This window comes from Primulina huaijiensis, chromosome 6, assembly GCF_012295235.1.
Source record: "Primulina huaijiensis isolate GDHJ02 chromosome 6, ASM1229523v2, whole genome shotgun sequence".
NCBI classification, from domain to species: Eukaryota; Viridiplantae; Streptophyta; class Magnoliopsida; order Lamiales; family Gesneriaceae; genus Primulina; species Primulina huaijiensis.
In genome coordinates, this window is record NC_133311.1 from 20818192 (window position 1) to 20842029 (window position 23838).

General features: G+C 34.1%; 3 protein-coding genes and 1 pseudogene across 3 annotated transcripts; all 4 read left to right on the forward strand.

Annotated features, from left to right (window-relative positions):
- Positions 1-3932: 3932 nt before the first annotated feature.
- On the forward strand, positions 3933-5331 carry LOC140979477 (F-box protein At1g61340-like). The gene is made up of 3 exons (XM_073444881.1): positions 3933-4614; positions 4818-4892; positions 4996-5331. The coding sequence occupies exons 1-3, from the start codon at positions 4387-4389 to the stop codon at positions 5248-5250; spliced, it is 558 nt and encodes a 185-aa protein (XP_073300982.1). The 5' UTR covers positions 3933-4386; the 3' UTR covers positions 5251-5331.
- A 2006-nt stretch (positions 5332-7337) lies between these two features.
- Positions 7338-10470, forward strand: LOC140978171 (sugar carrier protein C-like). Its single transcript, XM_073443013.1, has 4 exons — positions 7338-7592; positions 7680-8002; positions 9035-9664; positions 9800-10470. The coding sequence occupies exons 1-4, from the start codon at positions 7460-7462 to the stop codon at positions 10274-10276; spliced, it is 1563 nt and encodes a 520-aa protein (XP_073299114.1). The 5' UTR covers positions 7338-7459; the 3' UTR covers positions 10277-10470.
- A 3650-nt stretch (positions 10471-14120) lies between these two features.
- On the forward strand, positions 14121-15530 carry LOC140979224 (transcription factor MYB41-like; annotated as a pseudogene).
- A 4321-nt stretch (positions 15531-19851) lies between these two features.
- LOC140978172 (uncharacterized) lies at positions 19852-23683 on the forward strand. The gene is made up of 5 exons (XM_073443014.1): positions 19852-20113; positions 20724-22053; positions 22646-22915; positions 23105-23260; positions 23405-23683. The coding sequence occupies exons 1-5, from the start codon at positions 20106-20108 to the stop codon at positions 23522-23524; spliced, it is 1884 nt and encodes a 627-aa protein (XP_073299115.1). The 5' UTR covers positions 19852-20105; the 3' UTR covers positions 23525-23683.
- The last annotated feature ends 155 nt before the right edge of the window (positions 23684-23838 follow it).

Consider the following 23838-nt stretch of genomic DNA (forward strand, 5'->3'; position numbering starts at 1 on the left):
CCAATATATCCAAGATCTTCATGATAGACAGTGATTGTCTGCACTGCAAACAAGTAATCAGTTGCTACTTGAACATCAATAAAGTCTTTTTCGTAAAGAAGAATAATTCCTTCCCGAATGGCCTCTCGATGAAGCTTCAGAAATTGTCGCCTTGGCGTGAGCTTATCGGAAATCAGGTAGTATTACTAAACTCCAAGAAACATTTTTCACCATCTGTTTCTTCTTGTCACTATGAACAAAATTCTGATTTTCTCTCCAAACTGCCCACATGTGGATTGTAAGGGCCTCAAATTTCGTGACAGATAATTTTCTTTCAGCCACCAACAAAGCTCCATTATTCATGTGCATTTGTATGCAATTATATTAATTTGACCCCTCAATTACACCAAAATACAAAAAATGTTATTGGACCAACCAACCGCGTAAAACACTGCAGCCGCCTACTTTAAATCTTCCCCACAATCCTACACTTTTCGGTTTCCTCCCCTCTTCCCATCCAATCCTAGCCGTCGATACAGACTTCTGAAACGTGTAATCATCTTAGATGGACTGTAACATAAAGGACGGATCCCCACCGTGTGAAGTTATCACGGACTCGAACCGACCACAACGCCTGTTGCCTCATCCCACCACTCTCACTCCGACACGTGTCCGATTACAACGGCTAGTTTTTCGTGCCTCCTATTTTCAAGCCATTCTCTCCTTATCGTATCGTGTACCTCAGTTCTTCACGGAATTTGAAAAATAATTATCGCCTAATTTGATTTTTATTTAAAAGGGAAAATTTTTTGATTTTTATTTTAAGCGGGAGCATACACATAGCAGAAGTGATGTCTCTGTGATGATTGTTGGAGGGGCCGTTCTTGTTTCCTTCCTCGGTACAGACGTTACATCAATCTCCATTTACTTCCTGCCTCTGATTAAGGGTTTTGTTTTCTTTTGTTTTGAGGTCTGTTCCACTGTAGACACGCATATACATACATCTCTTTCACTTCGAATCTGAAATTTGTTGCATTCCGAGAGTTTTGCTGTTGATTATCAGATCTGGAGTTCGAAGTTGGGGAAATGGCAATCGGGATAAATTCCGGTGCATATTTAAATGATGGGCATGTGATTGGGATGGTGAGAAGTACTTCATTTGGGAGAAAAAGGGTTGCTTTGACAAATAATGGTTTGGAGCTTGGGGATGGTGACAATCATTTTTTCTGCACCTTTTCAAAAAGACATTGTTATCAAGATTCATTTCTTCCGGTTGAGAACTCTGCCCTTGAAGCCTTGCCTCAGGACATTCTGGTTAGCTCACTCATTCGAGAATTTGTTTGAATTTGTTCATTTCATGAATTTTTGTGCTGTTGATTATTAATGTTAAAGTGGATCACATTTGGCGCATTTCGTGAGGATCAGCGTTGTGTTTTGAATATTAATCTGGCTCTGTTTGCATTTTCCTTTCGAGCTCGACATTTAATATGTGGATAAGAATTGCTTCCNGCAACTGCTATCATATAATCAATCATTTTTCAAACTTTGGGGTAGATAATTTTTAAAATGTGGGTGTTTACGTGAGAACTAAACATAAATTTTTTTATTATATATTTTTAGAAAATAATAAACTTTAATCTTTATACTTTTTATTTTCTATGAATCGAGACAGACTGTGTAAAATAATTAAAAAAATTATTTAAAAATTTTTCATCTCAAAATTCTCAACAATGAAAGTAACAAAAAAGTGAATTGAATTGAAATAAAGAAAAAAAATATATTAAATATGAAAAAATTGTGTTTAAAAATTTAACACACTACATTTGATAACTGTGAGTACTACACCAACACGACTCTTTCTAGCGTGTTTATGTTATAATTCACATCAATCTAGGAAATTTTTCAAGATAGTCACTTATCCTATTATTGTTTCATATCAATTAAACTTAACTTTCGAGCGTTTAAGCGATGAGATGTCGAAGAGAATATAAACTTTGTTAATATGAATAGTACTTACCACAATTTTTTAAGTCTTCATCTATATATTGTATAGTCTCGTACCTACATAGTATTAGAATCTCTCTCATTTCAGTATATGATCGGTTCATTCATGTTCCTCACGATCTAGAATCATGTCAGGATCTACTATTTGTTCATAATTAACCATATTAGAGTAAAAATATCATCACCTTTTCCAATTATCATATTTTTGTCTATTTTCATCGCTCCATTGACCTTTAATGTTTTTTTTTAGGATAACTTTAATATTATTGATTATCCTTAATGTGGATTTCTTTCTGTATTAATTTCACATCATTAATGAATTCGAATGTTTGTTAAATAAATTGTAGCATTCAACTTGGTGTTAGCACATTATTCTAATATTTTCCGTACTTCATATTTTTTTTAAAAAAATCCATGAATATTGATTGAACTTGCATGATTTTGTTTAATTATTTAACCAAAATTATTAACTTCGACCGGATCGTGTTTCATGTATGATTTGTAATGTATAATCATTAAATGGTTTTAAGGCCAGAGATGGGCTCATGCACCTTTTAAGCTCAATATTATCTCGAATATTCTATAAGATATATTTAGCTTTTATTCGAAAAGCTTCGTAGTTTTCTAAATATATTTTTCGAGGTGAACGTTGACTTTCTACCGTAGATCTCATGTAAAAAGTGTTATATATTTATATTTGTGAGAGGTCGATCTGATCTATATTTATAATAAAAATAATATTTTTTATATACCAAATCAAATAAGAGCTCACATGAGATGTTATAGTTTTTTTGTATTATTTGTAATTCAAACTTCATTCTTGTTGACCAAGTTTCTTTCATTCCTTGTTTCAATTATATATTCTTCCTTGTCCCCGTTGTATATTTTATTAGGAGACAAGTGATCTCAAATTCGTTACCTTACAAAATACAAGCAACAAGTAAACATCACGAACATTTGCTTAATTTCAGTCATATATTTATTATATTTGAATAAAAGCGTAAAACAAACTTTGTAAATTTTTCTTAGATCTGAGGAATTTCGTATTTAAGAAATTATAGTTAATAATAAGAATTACATACAATTTGTTCAAAAAATTTAAAAATTTGTAGGAGCCACATTATTTTTTTTACGGTAATAACTCATAATTTTATTGATTAAATCGTCCATTAACCAACCACGACGGAATTTCACCGTTCACCCAAACAAAGGACGAGGGGGAAGAAAAAGCAAAACGAGCAATATTGTGAGCAATTTTATTCGTCGAGCTATGAACTTTGAATAAGCTCTGTGATCACAGGTTTCGTCATATGCTTCTTAATTTATGCTACACAAAGTCCAATATATCCAAGATCTTCATGATAGACAGTGATTGTCTGCACTGCAAACAAGTAATCAGTTGCTACTTGAACATCAATAAAGTCTTTTTCGTAAAGAAGAATAATTCCTTCCCGAATGGCCTCTCGATGAAGCTTCAGAAATTGTCGCCTTGGCGTGAGCTTATCGGAAATCAGGTAGTATTACTAAACTCCAAGAAACATTTTTCACCATCTGTTTCTTCTTGTCACTATGAACAAAATTCTGATTTTCTCTCCAAACTGCCCACATGTGGATTGTAAGGGCCTCAAATTTCGTGACAGATAATTTTCTTTCAGCCACCAACAAAGCTCCATTATTCATGTGCATTTGTATGCAATTATATTAATTTGACCCCTCAATTACACCAAAATACAAAAAATGTTATTGGACCAACCAACCGCGTAAAACACTGCAGCCGCCTACTTTAAATCTTCCCCACAATCCTACACTTTTCGGTTTCCTCCCCTCTTCCCATCCAATCCTAGCCGTCGATACAGACTTCTGAAACGTGTAATCATCTTAGATGGACTGTAACATAAAGGACGGATCCCCACCGTGTGAAGTTATCACGGACTCGAACCGACCACAACGCCTGTTGCCTCATCCCACCACTCTCACTCCGACACGTGTCCGATTACAACGGCTAGTTTTTCGTGCCTCCTATTTTCAAGCCATTCTCTCCTTATCGTATCGTGTACCTCAGTTCTTCACGGAATTTGAAAAATAATTATCGCCTAATTTGATTTTTATTTAAAAGGGAAAATTTTTTGATTTTTATTTTAAGCGGGAGCATACACATAGCAGAAGTGATGTCTCTGTGATGATTGTTGGAGGGGCCGTTCTTGTTTCCTTCCTCGGTACAGACGTTACATCAATCTCCATTTACTTCCTGCCTCTGATTAAGGGTTTTGTTTTCTTTTGTTTTGAGGTCTGTTCCACTGTAGACACGCATATACATACATCTCTTTCACTTCGAATCTGAAATTTGTTGCATTCCGAGAGTTTTGCTGTTGATTATCAGATCTGGAGTTCGAAGTTGGGGAAATGGCAATCGGGATAAATTCCGGTGCATATTTAAATGATGGGCATGTGATTGGGATGGTGAGAAGTACTTCATTTGGGAGAAAAAGGGTTGCTTTGACAAATAATGGTTTGGAGCTTGGGGATGGTGACAATCATTTTTTCTGCACCTTTTCAAAAAGACATTGTTATCAAGATTCATTTCTTCCGGTTGAGAACTCTGCCCTTGAAGCCTTGCCTCAGGACATTCTGGTTAGCTCACTCATTCGAGAATTTGTTTGAATTTGTTCATTTCATGAATTTTTGTGCTGTTGATTATTAATGTTAAAGTGGATCACATTTGGCGCATTTCGTGAGGATCAGCGTTGTGTTTTGAATATTAATCTGGCTCTGTTTGCATTTTCCTTTCGAGCTCGACATTTAATATGTGGATAAGAATTGCTTCCGTGATGCAGATTAGAATTTTGTGTGGCGTGGAGCATGATGATTTGAAGAGGCTGTTTTTTGTGTCAAAAACAATAAGAGAAACGGTAGGGTTTGATTACGAAATATTGTCCATCAATCTCGAGTTCCTTCAGTATTTAAAGGTTTTTTCTCAGTTTTAATATTGGTTCGGCTCTTGATGTGTAACAGACTGTAATTGTAAAGCAAACACATTTCGCCTACAGTACACCAATGAAGACGGTGGGGTTTCAGAAAGTTGATATTTTTGGTAATTTTGATGAGGGTCAAGCTTCTAATGCTCCGAAACAATTGAGGGCTCGGCAGTCCAGATTGACCGAGAAGAAACTTGCTGGTATCTCTGTTGCTTTGTTTTTTTCTGATGAAGAAGATGGTTGGTCAAGGAAAGATTCATTTGTGGAAATGATGGAGACCGAGGAAACATGAAGGTTTTGAACTTGTATAGGCAGGTTTGCTTTGGCTTTGTATAAAATTTTAGTCTTGAGTTGGATTGGAAGATCTGATATTCACATCAGATTGTTGTTGTTTGTTTGTAAATGAAGAAACAGTATGTTCAAGCCAGTTTTTCTTCAACCCTCTTCGTTGAAGGTTGATTGGCATGTTTGTACATGTAGAGTAGAACTGTGGAAGCAACATTAAGGTGAGATTTGTCAAGTTGATTTCCGATTTCTGAAGGTCTTGGGATGTGCAATAAGTACACAGACATATACATTTCCAGTTTGTTGAATAATAATTTGATTTTCTCCATAGTTTCACTTGGTTGTTTTTGTCTTTTAATATGTTCCTTTTGAAATTCTCGAATCCATCTGTAGTTGAATGATTTAGCATGTCACTCTGTTTATGGGTTGTGTCGTGTTTCAAATTCTTATCGGGTTTATATTATTTCTAATTCTTCTTTCGCTGAAGGAAAACTTTTTCCTGCACTTTGTCATCTTCTTCTGCAACATATTCTTTCAGAATTCTAAGCCTCAATTTTCTTTTGTTCACAGCCTTGGAGTGCAGTTTTTCAATCTTTCGTGTTTGACTGAGATGATTACCGGACTGATTGCTAACAGCGTAGCACCCTAATTTGAGTTGTAGTCCATAATGTCTTAGGTGTAATAATATATTAATGGGCCCGTAGAAAGAAATTAGAAGTTTAGTTTTATAAAATGCAAGCACTCACTGGATACAGGCTGATTCATGCAGATTATGTTATCACACGAACATCGCTAACAATGCCTTTTTATGTATACGGAAAGTGTTACTTCTATATGATGTGATTTATGCGAAGATCCACACAGATGTGAGACCACATTATTTTTAAAAAATAATTTAGCATGACAATTCATCATTTCATTATAGATAAAAGTCGAAATTAAGTTCGATTCTAAAAAGTGTAAGTTATTATTTTTTAAAACTGGAATATTTATTCAAGTAATAGTAGTACGGGATGTTAGGTCCTCAACTTTTCAAACACATGATGCTTATCTTATACAAAAGCTTCATATTTTTAACACATAATGTCAACTTTCCATGGTTCAATCCTACGACTCGATGGCAAAGGACCCTGCACGAAGGCACGGGGGAGGTGGTGGAATGGATTCCATGGCTGTTTGTCGTATGAATCAACTCGTTGAATTAAAAAATTATACACGCTCTCCAATTTGTTTAAAATTGGATATATTTGATTAGTGTGGATATCATAATATATGCTAATTTAATTTTGTCAGTGCAACTATACATTTTGGTTTTATATATATGGAAAAATGATAGTAATAAAATGGAATTGTTTCGCAATTCCAAATGAAATGACCACTTAATGATGAGCTTTTCTCGAGGGAAAAAGGTTGGCCGATGAAACATTGTGTTTACGTAGAGCCATTGGAAATTTATGAGAGGAGATAGTGACAATTTTTATTGGTTTGATATAATTAATAATATTTGCATTTTTTTATGAGTTTGAATTCATTAACCAATGAATTATTTACTATTTTTTTAAAAAAATATGTTAAAATAATCAAAAATGAAAATTGAAATGTCGATTTTAAAAATTATTAAATTTTTTTTGTTTCATTCCATATGTCATAATTATTATAAATATTTTTTGCTATATTATAATTATATATATACATAATACACACAAAATCCAACTTTACGTATTCACTTCAAATCTTATATATCCATTTCTTAACTCTGGAGATCAGGCCGAATTGTATTAAATCAATATCGGGAAAGAAATAAATTTAATATTATCTAGTCAACTATAACTGGAAAAAATATTTATCTTAATTTTTCATTACTTGCAAATATATAATTATTATATTAACTTCTTGTTGACTCTGACATCTATTTTGTTATATATATATATATATATATAATTTAATGTATTCTTTATGATTTTGATAAGCCTATATATATATATATAATTTAATGTATTCTTTATGATTTTGATAAGCCTTTCTTTCTCACATAAATTTTAATCAGTCAACGTTTTTCTCTATATATACTCTCTCCATGTAGCGAGCCAATACGTTTATTTTTTCGATTTTCTTTATAGAACTATCTCCTCTCTATTCTCTCCAGTTCTCTCCCTTCTCTTCTTCTCTCCCGTGATACTTCAAACGCAGTAACTGAGTTCTGCAGAGACAGGGAAATGGCCGGTGGGTTTATCCCAGGTGCCGGAAACGGGAAAGAATATCCCGGGAACCTTACTCCTTACGTTATAGTGACGTGTGTGATTGCTGCCATGGGTGGTCTTATTTTCGGTTACGATATTGGAATCTCAGGTACTTTTTTGATTTTGCTATTCGCAATATTTATGGTGTTCATCCATTTTTTGGGTGCGACTAAGGATTTGCTTGTTTAATCTACAGGTGGGGTAACCTCCATGGATCCATTCTTGGAGAAATTTTTCCCATCCGTGTACAGGAAGCAGAAGGCGGACAAATCAGTTAACCAATACTGTAAATTTGACAGCGTGCCGCTGACTCTGTTTACGTCTTCTCTATACTTGGCTGCGCTGTGTTCGTCGCTGGTGGCGTCTACGGTGACCAGGAAACTGGGGAGGAAGCTGTCGATGCTGTTCGGCGGAGTTCTGTTCTGCGCAGGAGCTCTGATTAATGGATTTGCTCTGGCTGTTTGGATGCTTATTGTTGGGCGTATTTTACTTGGGTTTGGCATCGGATTTGCCAATCAGGTAGAAATTTGTTTCAAAATTTAACATTATTTATTTATTCATTATTATTTTCGGACGGAGGTTAATCATAATTTGAATTTGTGGGTCAAGGATAATACGTAGAATCTTTTAGATCTGATTTATATAATAATATACAAAGATTATTAAAATAACTTTTCCAAAATAATATATTATATATTACGAGTGAAAAATGTTTTCATCATCTATACGAATTTTAATACAAAAGGTATTCAATAAAAATATCATAATGTTTAAAGATTCAAACTACAATAAAAATATATATTATGTAGCCAACAACTGCTAAACTATTTTTCAGTTGACGCCCTTTTTTTGGGGAATTAATTAATTTAATGATTCTTATTTAATCTTCTTTAGTTTCTTAGATATACATATTTGTAATATATACACCATAAAAATCGTAATGGAAGATTGATTCTAATATTTTGTCTGTTGCAGTTATTGCTGTGCATTAAGAACAAGAAACTAGACAGAAATTTACAATTTTTTTATTGGTTACAAAACTTGTCCTTATTACGTATTTATTTTATTTATGTGTCGTCATTAAAAACGTGGAAGGCTGACAGTAAAGTTGATAAATTGACTTGAAAGTGACCTATACGAGGATATCTTATATATAACTCAATTTCAAAATTATAATAAGGAAAAAAGATTATATATATATATATATTAACTCTCTTGTATTTAATCAAGTTGATGTGATATATTTAACACACTAAACTCTTTTGAGTTTGAGATTTGTGCTTAACTTAATCATATCGTTAGCTCAAAAAAGATTGTCCAAATCTATGCTTATCAACTCTCGTGAACTTAATTCAGCCATGTATTTAACCGATCGATACATAATGCTTCTTAATATGCTAATGATTTCTCTGTAATGATATGAGGCACGCCTGAACATAAAAACTTCACCTTTTTATTTATTTTACAGATTATTGACACTCTTAATTCCCATGTTTCTCCGTGATTAATACGCATTAAAATTTTTTATTTGATTTCCTTTTCTTGATGCAGTCTGTGCCACTCTACCTATCCGAAATGGCTCCTTACAAATATCGAGGTGCACTCAACATTGGCTTTCAGCTCTCCATCACAATCGGTATCCTCGCAGCCAATGTCCTAAACTATGGTTTTGCCAAGATCAAGGGCGGCTGGGGGTGGCGCCTGAGTCTCGGTGGTGCGATGGTCCCGGCTTTGATAATCACTGTCGGATCTTTAATCCTCCCGGAAACACCCAACTCCATAATTGAACGAGGCAGAACTGATGAGGCACGGTCCAAATTGCAACGGATCCGAGGGGTGGCAAGTATAGACGAAGAGTTCAATGATCTTGTCGCGGCCAGTGAAGCATCTCGAAAAGTCGAGCATCCGTGGAGAAATCTTCTGCAAAGGAAGTATAGGCCTCATTTGACAATGGCTATAGCCATTCCCTTCTTTCAGCAGCTTACGGGGATCAATGTGATCATGTTTTACGCACCTGTCCTGTTCAAGACTATCGGGTTCGGGGGCGAGGCTTCGTTGATGTCTGCTGTGATCACTGGTGCGGTGAATGTTGCGGCGACTGTGGTGTCCATTTATGGTGTGGATAGGTGGGGGAGAAGATTTCTGTTTCTTGAAGGTGGTATACAGATGCTTGTGTGTCAGGTAAATTAACATTCCATTCGACTTAAATAATCTATTTCTATATCACATTTAATAGATAACAGATGTAGTCATGTAATGTATGTAACTCAAGTGTAACAGAAGCTTTAAGCACTGAGTTCGTCTTTTTGTTATCAGATCGTGGTAGCAGCTTGCATAGGAGCGAAATTTGGGGTAGATGGTAATCCTGGTGAATTGCCCAAATGGTATGCCATCGTTGTGGTACTGTTCATCTGCATATATGTGGCGGGATTTGCTTGGTCGTGGGGTCCCCTCGGATGGCTAGTGCCTAGCGAAATCTTCCCACTGGAAATCCGGTCAGCTGCACAGAGTATCAACGTTTCGGTCAACATGTTTTTCACCTTCGTGATTGCTCAAGTCTTCTTGATGATGTTGTGTCACTTGAAATTCGGGCTTTTCTTGTTCTTCGCATTCTTTGTGGTGGTGATGACGATTTTCATGTACTACTTCTTGCCGGAGACGAAGAACATTCCGATAGAGGAGATGGTGGTTGTGTGGAAGGAGCATTGGTTCTGGTCAAGGTTCATGAGTGATGTGGATTATCCTAATGGTTCGATTGAAATGAAGAAGGGGGACGCAAATTACATAGCATAACAGAAGCATGCCTTAATTGATTGTCTTGAAAATCCAACGTGGTGGTTATTACAATTACTATTTAGGATTGGAAAGTATTTGTTGATGTTTTATCATGTTGCTAGTTTGATTTTTATTGCTAATTTCTTTGGTCCTCGTTTCTTAAATCATATTCATTGCATTTTTTCTTTTAAAAAAATTAATGCGGTTGTTCTTATCTTATTTTGACGTATTTACCTTTTCTTTCTTCCTTAATAAATTTAGTCACGGCCTTGGAAATGAGACAAAAAGGGCGTGACCCTAATTTGTGGATGAACATGGATCACGCTTTTGTGTCTCTAACAATGTCGGGATACCAAAATATAGTCATCGAGGTCACGGAAACTATAATTTTGCAACAACCGTGAATCAAATCACATGATTCCACACACTTTCATTGAATTGGAAAGACCTCAGGCTTCGAATTTTCGGATAGGATTGGGATGTTTGGCTCACTATTGGAGAAAGCTTCGGTGATATTGCAAAAAATATATATATATATATTTTACATCTTACATCAAAAATTCCGGGATGATTTGGTTTTACGATCATATTACATAGTTCGATTAAATATGCTGATTTTGGCATTTAAAAACTTTCGGTATTTAGCATAATTGAAGTGAATATTTTGACCCTTTGTTTGCTATTTAAAATTCAAATGTTTATTTAGTCATACATACACAATTGTGTGTATCTTATTTATCTGTTCCTCTTTCTTTCCAGTTATTACATTATGTGATTTTGACAGAAGTTCCATTTTATTCTATTCTCACCGACCTCCCTTTTTCCTTGAGGATGGCATTACCTTATCCTGTTTTCTTTCAGTTCCTGACTCGAGAGTGTCTCATAAATGCCGTATGGACACCACTCTATTTTCATCCCTTCTAAATCTCTTACGATTTAAAAAATATAAATATAAATACGAGAAACATAAATAAAGCCAAAGATTAATTGAAAACTTAAAAACAAAAAAAGTATTCAAATCAATAAATCTAAAAATAGAGTGAGCCTTTTGTAAGATAGTATTACATATCTATATCTATGAGACATGTTGACCTGATCTGTACTTAAAGTAAAAAAAAAAATATTTTTACATAAAAATAAATTTTTTTAAATGAGTTTGGTTAGATAGAAATTGATGTATGAATTATTATATAACAAATTTATAAATAGATGAACGCAATAATTGTTTCCGTTCTACTGAGATAATTTGGTCCAATTTAAGTTGGGCCATAATATCCAAACCCATTAAAAAAAATGAAGAGTGTACTTATGATTTTATACGTCCATCAATCAGCACAAAATAATAATTGTTTTCTATATTCCACGTACTGCATCTTTACTTATTTTAGTCTAAGAAAATACTTGAATTTCAAAGTTAACCACGCATCTTATTCAATGGACTGGCAGTCTGTCTAGTCATCCAGACCAGAGGACACAATACAAAGAAACTCAACTTAATGTAGCCTTCAAATGTGTGTTATATAATTAGGCTTCTTATTTTTTATATAAATAATAAGTGCAAGAAAATTTGAGTTGCATGCGTTAATTGGCAGAGACATCAACGCAAATCCATTGACCAACAAAGAGTGCAGTGCAATTGAGGTTAGGGTTGATGGCACTAAAAGCCGTTGATGTCAAATGGTTGCTTTGTGCTATTCCAAAGCATGTGTCTCCACTCTCCACTCCAACCACACTCTCACATGCAAGCTTTGAACTTGCCTCCATTTTAGCTGCAAATTTCAAGAAATATATATACGATGGGATTGAAGGAATCGGTTAATTTGTGAGTAAAAGAAAGAACTCACCCCCAAATATTATTGCTCTGCTTTCTGCGGTAGTGATGATCATGAGTAGAAGTGAGAAAAGCAAAGCAAATTTGAAGAGGATGGAAATCTTGTTGCTTGCTTGGGCCATTTTTTCTCTTCTTCCCGTTTGCTGTGATTACTTCAACTCTCAATCTAGTTCTGGATTATAGATTGTATATATGGAAACCAACCAACCATTATGTGTTGGTAACTCAGATGTCCACGGCCGGCATGCAACAATGATAACTGGATGGTGAAATACACAAGAAAATATTTAAAAAAAATAATTAAATAACTTTCTTACTTAATTTACTGTACACTGTAAATTTTTTTACAAGCTTTAATCCTAATGATTTCCTAACTTTTTCACACTTGCTCTAGATAGCACTTAATTAAAATGGATGTGAATTTTTATTACTCAAGCAATGTATTAATTAATAGCATGACACTGTGTAATTTATTAATGAGCTTTTCTGATCAAACGGTAGCATAATTAAAATTATTGTTACATTGAATTATCTGATCAACGACGTAACATTGAAAAAACACCAATAGTCGATGAAATGTCTGAGCTAACAGTCAGCAATCTCAAAACTCGACCGATTTCTTTTCCTCCATCTCATTCTTATCATGTCAGAATATATTTCTATTTGTAATGAACTGTTTATTTCACTTATGCTTAACTAATATCAATAATCTATTATCAACCAGGTTGNAACCAATCAATAGAACGAAATGAAATAATGGTAAGCCTAGGGCGACGAACATGGCTCAAGGGTTATAAGATCAGAAAAGCCGATGTAAGAGTATGTATCTAATGAGAAAAATGATTCTCAAAGTATTTGGAAAAATTATATTTTGGTCAAGTATAATTTATGTATTTTTCATTTTTGATCATATTATTGATCAATTCACGATTTTAGTTCAGTAACATGCTATTCATTTTTAATGTTAGTCAACATTGTACCACAAGATTGCTCACGTTGTTTTTTGGTGAAACATAATCATTTCCTAGAGCAACCTTAACACTCACTAAAAAAAGTAAAATTGAAAAACATGATAAAAAAATATATATAATTTTTCACGCATGCAACTAATACGAACTATCACGTCACGGCCCAAAGTCAGAAACAAATTCATAATATATTTTTACCATTTTGTTCCATAAATTTTCAGTGCCAAAACATTATAAATCATAATCAGTTTCTTCAAGATACAAATTTTAAGACTAACTCTTTTGAACAAAAAAGGAAATATATGGATCAACAAAAATATCGATATAGAAAAGCAAACCAGGGACTAAATTAACAGTTGGACAGGTGGAATAGCATTAAATTATTGAAAAGAATTTGGTAACTGCATAAAAAGGAAAGAAATTGTTGCGTAGGATAAATTTGTGAGGTCAAAACATTATCTTGAACGATCAATTAACATCACTAGCTCCTACTTATAAGCTACTAGTTTTAATAATATTAATTTTTAAAAAAAGCTAGCTACTAGTATTAGTAATCTATAAGCCGCATTATTCATCTATTTCTACGCACTTCTGACATTCTATATACTTCCCATATGTTAATTAAAAGTTATATATAAAAGCTATTGATATATATATTTGATTTTACCATTATTTTTGTACATACATAAGATCATACAGAATTGAATATAACACCAGAGTCTGAATAATTTAGCCATGCGCCTATTATCATATATAAATCAAATTCTGTAGTTGAAAACGAAATTCTGGAAAAAATATCAGAATAATATTGAAATAAATGAATTGGATGGAGTTTTCAGTTAAACTTTAATTAATCTGTTATGCTGAAAAGATAATATTCAACGTGGTCGGATCGGAGGTGTAGGCTTATTTGCTGAGTTGAGGAACTGTCCAAAGTAGAGAGGACACGTCGCCTATGGCAATGGACGGCACCGAATCCTTTTGACTTCCGTTCATTTCCTCCACATTAAATTGCTTCCCCGCTCCCACCCTTTTTATTTGCCCCATTTTTTTCTACATATACGACTCAGTTCCCATATTCCTGAATTATTCACACATAGAATGTGATCTCTACACTTCTCTCCTATCTTTCAAGCTAAATCATATTTCCAGCTTTACCTTAATTTCTGCTATGGGAAGAGCTCCATGCTGTGACAAGAATGGGCTAAAAAAGGGACCGTGGTCACAAGAAGAAGATCAGAAACTCCTTGATTATATTCAGAAACATGGCTATGGAAACTGGAGAACTCTTCCAACTACTGCTGGTTAGCTTCTCGATCTCTAGCTATACCCTTTTTGGAATTATAATGGAAGAGTATTCTTGAATTAATTAACAGCTAGGGTTCTGTTGTATGTTTGTTGCAGGGCTGCAACGATGTGGAAAGAGCTGCCGCTTGAGGTGGACTAATTATCTACGGCCTGACATTAAAAGAGGGAGATTTTCATTTGAAGAAGAAGAGACCATTATTCATTTGCACAGCATACTTGGCAACAAGTACGTAGCGACGTATATATTTTCGTGAACTAGTTCTATATACTAAGTCGCGTAAATTTCACGAGTCCTGATGTTTGCTTGTGTGGGACTCGTTAAACAGATGGTCTTTGATTGCTGCTCGTCTTCCTGGAAGAACCGACAATGAAATCAAAAACTACTGGAACACGAACATAAGAAAAAGGCTGCTACGGATGGGAATTGACCCCGTGACACACAGGCCACGCCTTCAACTTCTTGATCTCTCAACAATCATAAACTCATCTATGTGCAACAATTCACCAACCCAGATGAATTTTCCAAGGTTATCAGGGTTGCAACCTCGTTGTAACCCCGATTTGCTAAGATTCGCTTCTTCTCTTTTCTCTTCCCACTGCCATATCCAAGATTTTCCGATGCTAAACCAGATGATCAGCAATAGTCAAACTCCACCACCTTTAATGGAAACTTCAGTTGATCAAGATGTTGCTGTGTTTCCCGATTTATTTGTTGATACTAACCCCGATACCTCATTCTCCGTTCATGACTTTCAACAAAATCCAGCTGGATATGGAATGCCTTCTGCTTTGACAGGAGGGTCTGTGCCGGTCCTTAACGTTGAGTATTATGTATCTGGTGACCCCCCATTTGTAGACCCGATTCCATCATCAGAGACTTCAAATTTTCAACCTCATTGCAGTAACAGTCTCGGGACTTTCCAGTTCATTTTGTCAAATATGTCACCTCTTTCGCCGAGCCCGACTCCATATTGAATTCGAATTCTACACATGCTAACAGCTGTAGCAGCACAGAAGATGAAACGGAGAGTTATTACAATAGCATGTTGAAGTTTGAAATTCCAGATAGTTTCGATGTCAATGATTTCATGATCAATAACTTAAATAAACGAATATATGTATTTTTTGTATGAATCATCTTGTTTCATGTATAAAAATGAATAAGCCAGCCTTTACTATTTCTCTACTGTTTCATACATTACCATTAATGATGCATGTCGGGAAACCCCCGTTTGTTTTTAGTGTTTTTTGCTTCATTATACAAAATATTAATTTTTACATGCATGTTAAATTTATTATGCCGTCTTATTTCTGCGGATTCGACTCACATCATCAAATCCTTAACCGATTTAACATATATACCAAAAAAGGAATATTAAATATAAATTTGGTACGTAGCAGCAGATTTTAATATTAAAAGATCTATTGTTACCTTATCTTTGCAAAAGGTTATTAAGGTTTAATTTCTTTGATCCTCCCCAAAAGAGAAACCTGTGTGGCACCGCGCCACCGTGAGTTGGCGGGGTTTGAAAAGGTGACACGTGTATAAGCCAACTGTAACCCGACTGTCGACACACGGACTGATAATAAAAGTAACGATTTGCATGGTGGTAGAAGTGCCTAGGGTTTTGACTTAAGACGTAGCACGTGGCAATCTGCAGGTGGACATGGATAATATATATATATTATAGACACACACATATGTATAGGTTTGATTTTTTTTAGATAACTATGTGAGCATAGTTTCACATTAAATGTATGTAATTTAGTCCAAAGTTTAAAGATTTCATGAATAAAATATATGTCATATAAAACAGTTATATTTGTAATTTAGTATGCATCGATCAGATATCATGTGGTGAGTGTGCAATTTTTCTGCTCGTAATTATTTTGTGATTCCGAGAAATTAATGAGGCTAGCTAATTTTCCATTTCCAAACAAATTTAGTCCAAACGTCTTTATAAATTAACATTCGTAAACATAATTTTCCATTTCCAAACAAATTAATTTTAATTATTAACTTGCTTAATCATAGTTTAAAATTCTAGAAAAATCAAAATATTAAACTTTCACGTGAGACGACGCATCACACACATATCATGATAATTGATAATTTATTCTGATAATTGTTTTTCGAAACGTTTGGACATACAAAAAAAAAACTCATTACAAATCAATTTTGTGAGACATATATTTTATTTGGATCACTTATAAAAAAAATGTTATTTTTTATTATAAATATAAATAAAGTTGACTCGTTTACGCAAGAACTTTTCAAAAATATATTATCATTATTAGTTAAATGTTTTGTGCAAACCGCCATACAATCGAAAAGTCCAACGAGCCATTGATGTCAGCGGAGCGGCACATCACGATCATTCGATAGAGAAACAAATAAAAAATAAAAAAAAAAGGGAAATTGATTATTCTAGCCTATTTCAAAGTCATAATTTTAAAAATGACCTTCTTTATTACATAATTTGCATTATGTCTTATATAATTTAAAAATCCTAAAATACCCTTTTCTATGACCACACATGTTCCATTTTCTTGATTCATTTATTTAATTATTTATTTTNATTCTATTGTCCATCTCACAACACTAGAATTGTGGAATCAAGAAAANTTAATTTATAAGATATTAATTTTTTTTAATACTACTTACTTATATCAATAAACATATTTTAATAAAATTATGAATGGTTAGCTTGAATTAGTGCATACGAAAACACCAAAGTTATAATATTTTAATTACAATTATTGTTCATGAAAATAATCAAGTCAAATATTAAAAAAAATTAAAATCAAAATTACAGCAATCAATTCTAGTCAATATATTCTAATGATTTGACATAAACAAAATTAGTAACAAATNGGATGTAAATGGGTCTTCAAAACAAAGAAAGATTCATTAGGCAACACNAAATTGATTTTGTCATAACCCATATACCTACTCACACAGTAATATCAATATAAAATCAATTTTTTTACATAAAAGTTAAGTGGAAAAAAAGAAATTGATGAGATAATAAAATGNCAACAAATGGATGTGAAAACAGCTTTTCTCAATGGAGAACTAGAGGAAGAGGTTTATATGAAACAACCTGAAGGATTCTTCTCTAGTAAANAACGAGCCATTGATGTCAGCGGAGCGGCACATCACGATCATTCGATAGAGAAACAAATAAAAAATAAAAATCAGAACACATCATTTTCTGGGCTCGACCGACCAGAGAAAACGCAGTTCAAGCGTTTGGAATAGTGATAAATGTGGTGATTTCGTCTTAAAAGCGCGTCTCCGATTTTGTCAACTTCCCGTTGATTTTTCGATTGTATACATTGCGGTCGTTGGAAATTATTATAAATTAAATCATCTTTTAGCATTTCGTTACAGAGAAATTAAACAAATCATTAAATTTAAATTGTACCAAAGTGCGAATTTTCGCGCGATATATAAACTTATATCACTTAAAAAAAATACAAAAATAACAATCCTTATAATTTATATATATATATATATATAAGAGATGTAGAAAAACCATACGTAGCACCATTAATATCATCGAGAAATAACGATATCACTTCAAATTATTTAATAAATAAAAAATTAGTCTATTAAAAATCTATAAAAATTTAATTTTAATATGACCTCTAAATCTTGTAGACCACAAAAACTTATCCACAATCATTTGATATTTACTAGCAATTTTATCCTCGCCCCTAAAAGGGCATTTTGAAATATCATAAGGAGAAAAGGTCAAACACAGCGCAAGTCACGAGACTAAAAATTGAACCCGAAGTTCCGAACCCGTAAAGGTCAGGGATCCGACCCGATTATGATTCACTACATTCGTCGTCCTCCTTTCCTTATAATTTTTTCTCATTCTTCGCCGCCCACGCTTAGGTTTTGCCAAAGAGATGATTTTATTTTATGGGGGTGTATTGATTATAGATTTGTAATGATTTTTATGGAGTTTAAAAGTCTAGAGGTATTCAAACTAGACTTTTATATACTCTATAAAAGTTTAGTGGTATTCAATGTAAATTTTTGTAGAATTTTAAAAAGTCATGTGGTATTCAAACTTGACTTTTAAAAACTCTACAAAAGTCTATAGGTATTCAAAATGTCAATAGACTTTTAATGACTCTATGGAATTCTATTAAGTACAAAAATTATAGCCTAAGGTACAACAATAAAATGTCAACAAAAGTCTTTGATTCAACCTAAAGATTTGTATGTACATTTAATTGAGAAATCTTCTAAATTCACATACTCAATACAAACTTTCATTCTTTTCTCGTCTATTTATTTTTCTTTTTATTTGTACTTTTTAAAAACATAATTAAAATTTAATTTTTTTTATTAATTATTATATAACATTTTATTTTTAATTATTTTCTTTAATTTTAGTGAATCTATATCTTAAATTATTGTATAAGCAAATTTATACCGATACTATACCAAAATTTTCGGTATACCGAACAAAAAAAACCTTACATTTTAAAAAAAGTTATAATTTATTGTTTTAAAATATTATATATTTTAAAATTTTGTATATTTTTCCGTTATTTCGGTATATACCAAAATTTTCAAATTGGATATCGTTACCGTACCGAAAATTCGGTATTGTTACCGCACCGTACCGAAATTTTCGGTATAGTTAAAATTCGATAAATTCAATATTTTTTTGTTACGGTAATCTCGGTATACCGAAAATTCGGTATTTTTTCCCACCTCTAACAGTGCTTGTATTTACATGTGCTATATTACACAATTTTCTTTGAAAGAAGTGTCAATTTGATGAATTTCAAATTGAACTATATAATGAAGCTCAATTGTCTTCATCAGCACAAGTTTATGAAGGTAACGACTTTGATCAGTTATTTAATACTAAAAAACAACAACGAGCAAATGCTAATGCATGGAGGGATACCATAGCCAATGGAATGTAGAACAATGTTGATCAAATTGTCAGTAATGATTAGATTTTTTTTATAAAAGGCTACTCATTATTTTGAGTGTTCTTTTAATAAAATTTTACTATGAACTTATAAAAATATTGTTCATTAATATGTTGAATTGACATAAAGAATTGAAATTTTGATTTCAATAAATTGGATAGTTCCTTTGTCGTTTTTCACAAATTAAATTGATTTAACTTTTAAGTAAGTAAAATTCATTTACATTCATAAATAAAAAATAATTTAAAATTAAAGAGGTTATCTATGTCCAATAATTATTTTTAAAAAATTAATAAAAAATAAATCACAATTATAATCTACAAAATTCACATAATTCTATCAAAAAGTTTACAAAAATCTACATAAATCTTGAAAAAAAGTTTATAAGAGTCTATGAAATTTGTTTTACAATTCTACGAGATTTCACAAAAATCAATAAAAATCCATCAACTTCACGAAAGTACATCATTTAAAAAAAATCATTAAAAATCTTTGAAAATATAGAAGTAATACACCCCGTTAGTCTCAAAAACAAATCTCATTCTCACCAATTATTCTTCGATTACTCTTTCCTTTTCGCTTATCATAATTTACCATCGTGAATTTAATCGGATGCGGTGTTGTTACTGATGGTGGCAAAATTGCATGTGAATGGTTTTGATCCGTAGCGTTGAATCTGCCAAATCTCCATTTATTTTTGGAAAATGCTCGTCGGTGATACATCACGCCTCCTGCGCAAGTTAGCCTCGACCCTTTTCTGTCGAGCCCTGCCTTCGCCATGTCAAGGTCTCTGAAAGCTCTCTCTCTCTCTCTCTCTCTCTGTGCGTGTGCGTGTGCGTGTGCGTGTGCGTGTGCGTGTGTGTGTGTGTGTGTGTGTGTGTGTGTGTGTGTGTGTGGGCTAGTGTATTCTATATCATTAGTAAAATCAAGCGGTATTTGTACTATTTTAGGTAATAAGCTCGTGAATTTCTGCCAAGATTAGCTTGGATTAGGGTTTTCAATGGTCAAATGAGCTTTGATGTTATTGAATCATGGATACGAAGGAATCACAATTTAGCCCAGCCATATATTGCCATGAATCATGAAATAAATAAATAAATTCAAGCGTGTGCATTTATGTATTTTATGGAACTCATGAATGAACAATTGTATGTTACTTTGTCTTTATGGCATTAAATTGCCACCTAGGCTCATTTAAATTCACTGCGCTGTGTTAATTGTTATGACTTATGTGTGGAAATGCTAGAAATTGTCCTAATAGGGGACTCTAATTAGTGAGTGCTGATTTATACAAGTCTAATTATGATGTTAAAACAAATACAATATCGATTTCTCTCCCACTTGGACTTGGAAGATTTTTATAGATAGTTCTTTTAACTTACTTGAGGTGCTGCAGATCATTGACACTGATCAGGAGAATTTCACAAGCTTTACGAAGAAATCAGACTAGTATTTGTTCAGAGGAGTCCAAATATGAAGCCGTCCTTAGATCTGAGCAATGTTTTACTCAGTGCAGATTTTACTCTCTTTATTTGTTCCCTAGCAGAAGGCATGCTTGGAATGCAAAGCGTGAGTTTGAAAATAGATCCTATAATGGATACATCAGGAGCTATTCAGAGATTCCAAAGAGCAATACTGTAGCCCATCATGTCCAAGCTTCTTGGAAGAGGTTGGCCCAAAGGCCCATACAACTTGGCGAAAGTCGTCTGACAATAAATCTGGTTGCTCAGGCTTTCAGTTTGGCTTTGAGCCGTTCTTATATGGTTATTCCCAGTACTTTTGCTATGATGTGTGGAACTCAGTTAGCATGGGCACAAGCGGTGCCAGACACAGATATGTTTCAGCCAAGGAATACATTGTACACGCGCGCAGAAAACAGCCATCTTTTCTTGACCAGACTGATCCTTTCTGCATTTGAAAACATTTACTTGTTGTTGAGAGCCTTATATTTGGCTGTTCTGTTCTCACCAAGCATTGTCATGGCTCCATTTGCAGATAGTTTTGGACCTCAGTATAGGAAATTGTGGCTGCAGGTTGTTCATCAAACTCTAGAAAGAGCAGGTCCGGCCTTTATAAAATGGGGCCAATGGGCGGCCACTCGGCCTGATCTGTTCCCTAGAGACTTGTGCATGGAATTGTCAAAACTTCACACAAAAGCGCCTAAACATAGCTTTGCATACACGAAAAAGACTATTGAAAGGGCTTTTGGTCGCAAAATTTCTGAAATTTTTGATGACTTTGAGGAGGAACCTGTGGCATCTGGGAGCATTGCTCAGGTGCATCGAGCCTCATTGCGGTCTCGATATCGTGGTCGTGAGATCAAACCATTACTAGTTGCGGTTAAGGTGAGACATCCAGGGGTTGGGGAGTCCATTAGAAGGGACTTTGAGATTATAAATATCGTGGCAAAAATTTCGAACTTTATTCCTGCTATAAATTGGTTGCGACTGGATGAAAGTGTACAGCAATTTGCAGTTTTCATGATGTCCCAAGTTGATCTTGCACGTGAAGCAGCTCATTTGAACCGTTTCATATACAATTTTCGTAGATGGAAGGACGTTTCTTTCCCAAAGCCTGTATATCCTCTTGTGCATCCAGCTGTTTTGGTGGAAACTTTTGAGCATGGAGAAAGTGTTTCCCATTTTGTCGATGAGCTCGGGGGTAATGAACGCACTAAGAGTGCTCTTGCCCATATTGGAACCCATGCACTGTTGAAGATGCTTCTGGTAGCATAATGATTCTGTTTACTTTTATCCTGCTATCAACCCGATGCATTATAAGTTCACATGTTATAACAAGTCTCAACTCCTCATTGTTGATTAAGCCAACGCAGAAACACATATTTTCTTTCATCACGATAATGCATGCCGTTTTTTGGGACTGATCATATTCTGTAGAAATAGCTGAGTTGTAGATGCTTGTGTGTAGAATGTTGTTCGTGAGTCATGGAATTCAGTGAAATAACTGCGATGGCAACTTTTTTCTACAACTGCCAAAAATGTGATATCAATTTGTTTTATGCTGCTTTTTCAAATTACTCTACCGATTATATTATTGACATGCAGCGAATCAGGTGTTGATTTAATGTGTGCTTGATGCTTTACGATAGTATGGTTTGGGAACTAAGTGACCGAGCATTAAAAAGATGTTACTTCCATTAATGTTATTGGAATACATGATCGATTTGACATGTTAGGTTTTGTTTATCTTTAACGGGAGAGTGATAGTACCAAGAATTCTCTGTGAAAAGAGTCAAACTGTTACTTTGTGTGGTTAACTAAGGATGACTATTCTGAGATATGTTGTTAACCTTGTCAGGTCGACAACTTTGTTCATGCTGACATGCATCCTGGAAACATCCTTGTCCGAGCAGCACAGAGCAGACCTTCCCGTAAAAAACTCTTCAAAACCAAGCCTCATGTAATATTCCTTGATGTTGGCATGACTGCTGAGCTCTCCAAGAATGATCGTGTAAATTTATTAGAATTCTTTAAAGCTGTTGCTCGGAGAGATGGCCGAACTGCAGCAGAGTGCACACTTCGATTATCGAAGAAACAAAACTGCCCGAAGCCAGAGGCCTTTATTCAGGTGAATTAAGAACTCGGTGACATTTCCATTCATTCAGATGAATCTCACACAATGATGATATTAGGCATGGCTCTTTTAAAGTTGCAATTCTGTATTAGGTGTTCGAATTACTCGTCATTGTAATAATTTTCTGTACATGACAATGAAATTTAGATTCTGTTAAAAAGATTGTTTTTTCCGCTTAAACAGGTGGTGAAAGAATCGTTTGATTTCTGGGGTACTCCAGAAGGAGATTTGATCCATCCCGCAGAATGCATGCAGATTTTACTCGAGCAAGTTCGTCGTCATAAAGTAAACATTGATGGCAATGTTTGCACTGTTATGGTCACACTTTTGGTCCTCGAGGTAGTTTCTTGGTTCATTCTGAAAGATTTCTATAATTAACACGCCTTTCTGTTTTGCTTGGTCTTCTTTCAAACTTGTGTTTGAGCTCAGTTCTTGAATGCAGCATAATAGCATTTGTATTTATTTTGGCGGTTTTACGTATAGGGGTGGCAGCGGAAGCTCGATCCAGTTTATGACGTGATGCATACACTGCAAACGTTGCTTCTGAAAGCTGATTGGGCAAAGTCCCTTTCTTATACAATTGAAGGGCTAATGGCCCCGTGAATAAACTCTTTTAACAAGTGTTGACGCCGTAACAATTTTTGATAGTGTAGAATAATACTCTCATATTTGGCCTGTGGCAATTTTGCGAGGGTGAATATAAATTATCTTTATTTATATAATTTGAGGTCTTTTTCTGAGGCTTCCCACGCCCAAAAGACATTTGAGGTAACTCATCTATTTAAATATCATGTTTCACAACCGTGATCTATGTTTTTTTTTTTGTTATGGGTGGGGTTTGTTTTAATTGAGTTTTGAACCCAAGATATCATCGTACACCTGGAATATTGGTGCAGATAAGCCATCTGCTGTGTTCT

Bases quoted from the DNA above. Each gene is read 5' to 3' on its own strand.
- LOC140979477 (XM_073444881.1), top strand. From the start codon at position 4,387: ATGGCAATCGGGATAAATTCCGGTGCATATTTAAATGATGGGCATGTG. The intron at 4,615-4,817 runs GTTAGCTCACTC...TCCGTGATGCAG, and splicing joins CCTTGCCTCAGGACATTCTG to ATTAGAATTTTGTGTGGCGT. The intron at 4,893-4,995 runs GTAGGGTTTGAT...GATGTGTAACAG, and splicing joins CAAAAACAATAAGAGAAACG to ACTGTAATTGTAAAGCAAAC.
- LOC140978171 (XM_073443013.1), top strand. From the start codon at position 7,460: ATGGCCGGTGGGTTTATCCCAGGTGCCGGAAACGGGAAAGAATATCCC. The intron at 8,003-9,034 runs GTAGAAATTTGT...TTCTTGATGCAG, and splicing joins GCATCGGATTTGCCAATCAG to TCTGTGCCACTCTACCTATC. The intron at 9,665-9,799 runs GTAAATTAACAT...TTTTGTTATCAG, and splicing joins TACAGATGCTTGTGTGTCAG to ATCGTGGTAGCAGCTTGCAT.
- LOC140978172 (XM_073443014.1), top strand. The intron at 22,054-22,645 runs GTAGCATAATGA...TAACCTTGTCAG, and splicing joins CACTGTTGAAGATGCTTCTG to GTCGACAACTTTGTTCATGC. The intron at 22,916-23,104 runs GTGAATTAAGAA...CCGCTTAAACAG, and splicing joins AGCCAGAGGCCTTTATTCAG to GTGGTGAAAGAATCGTTTGA.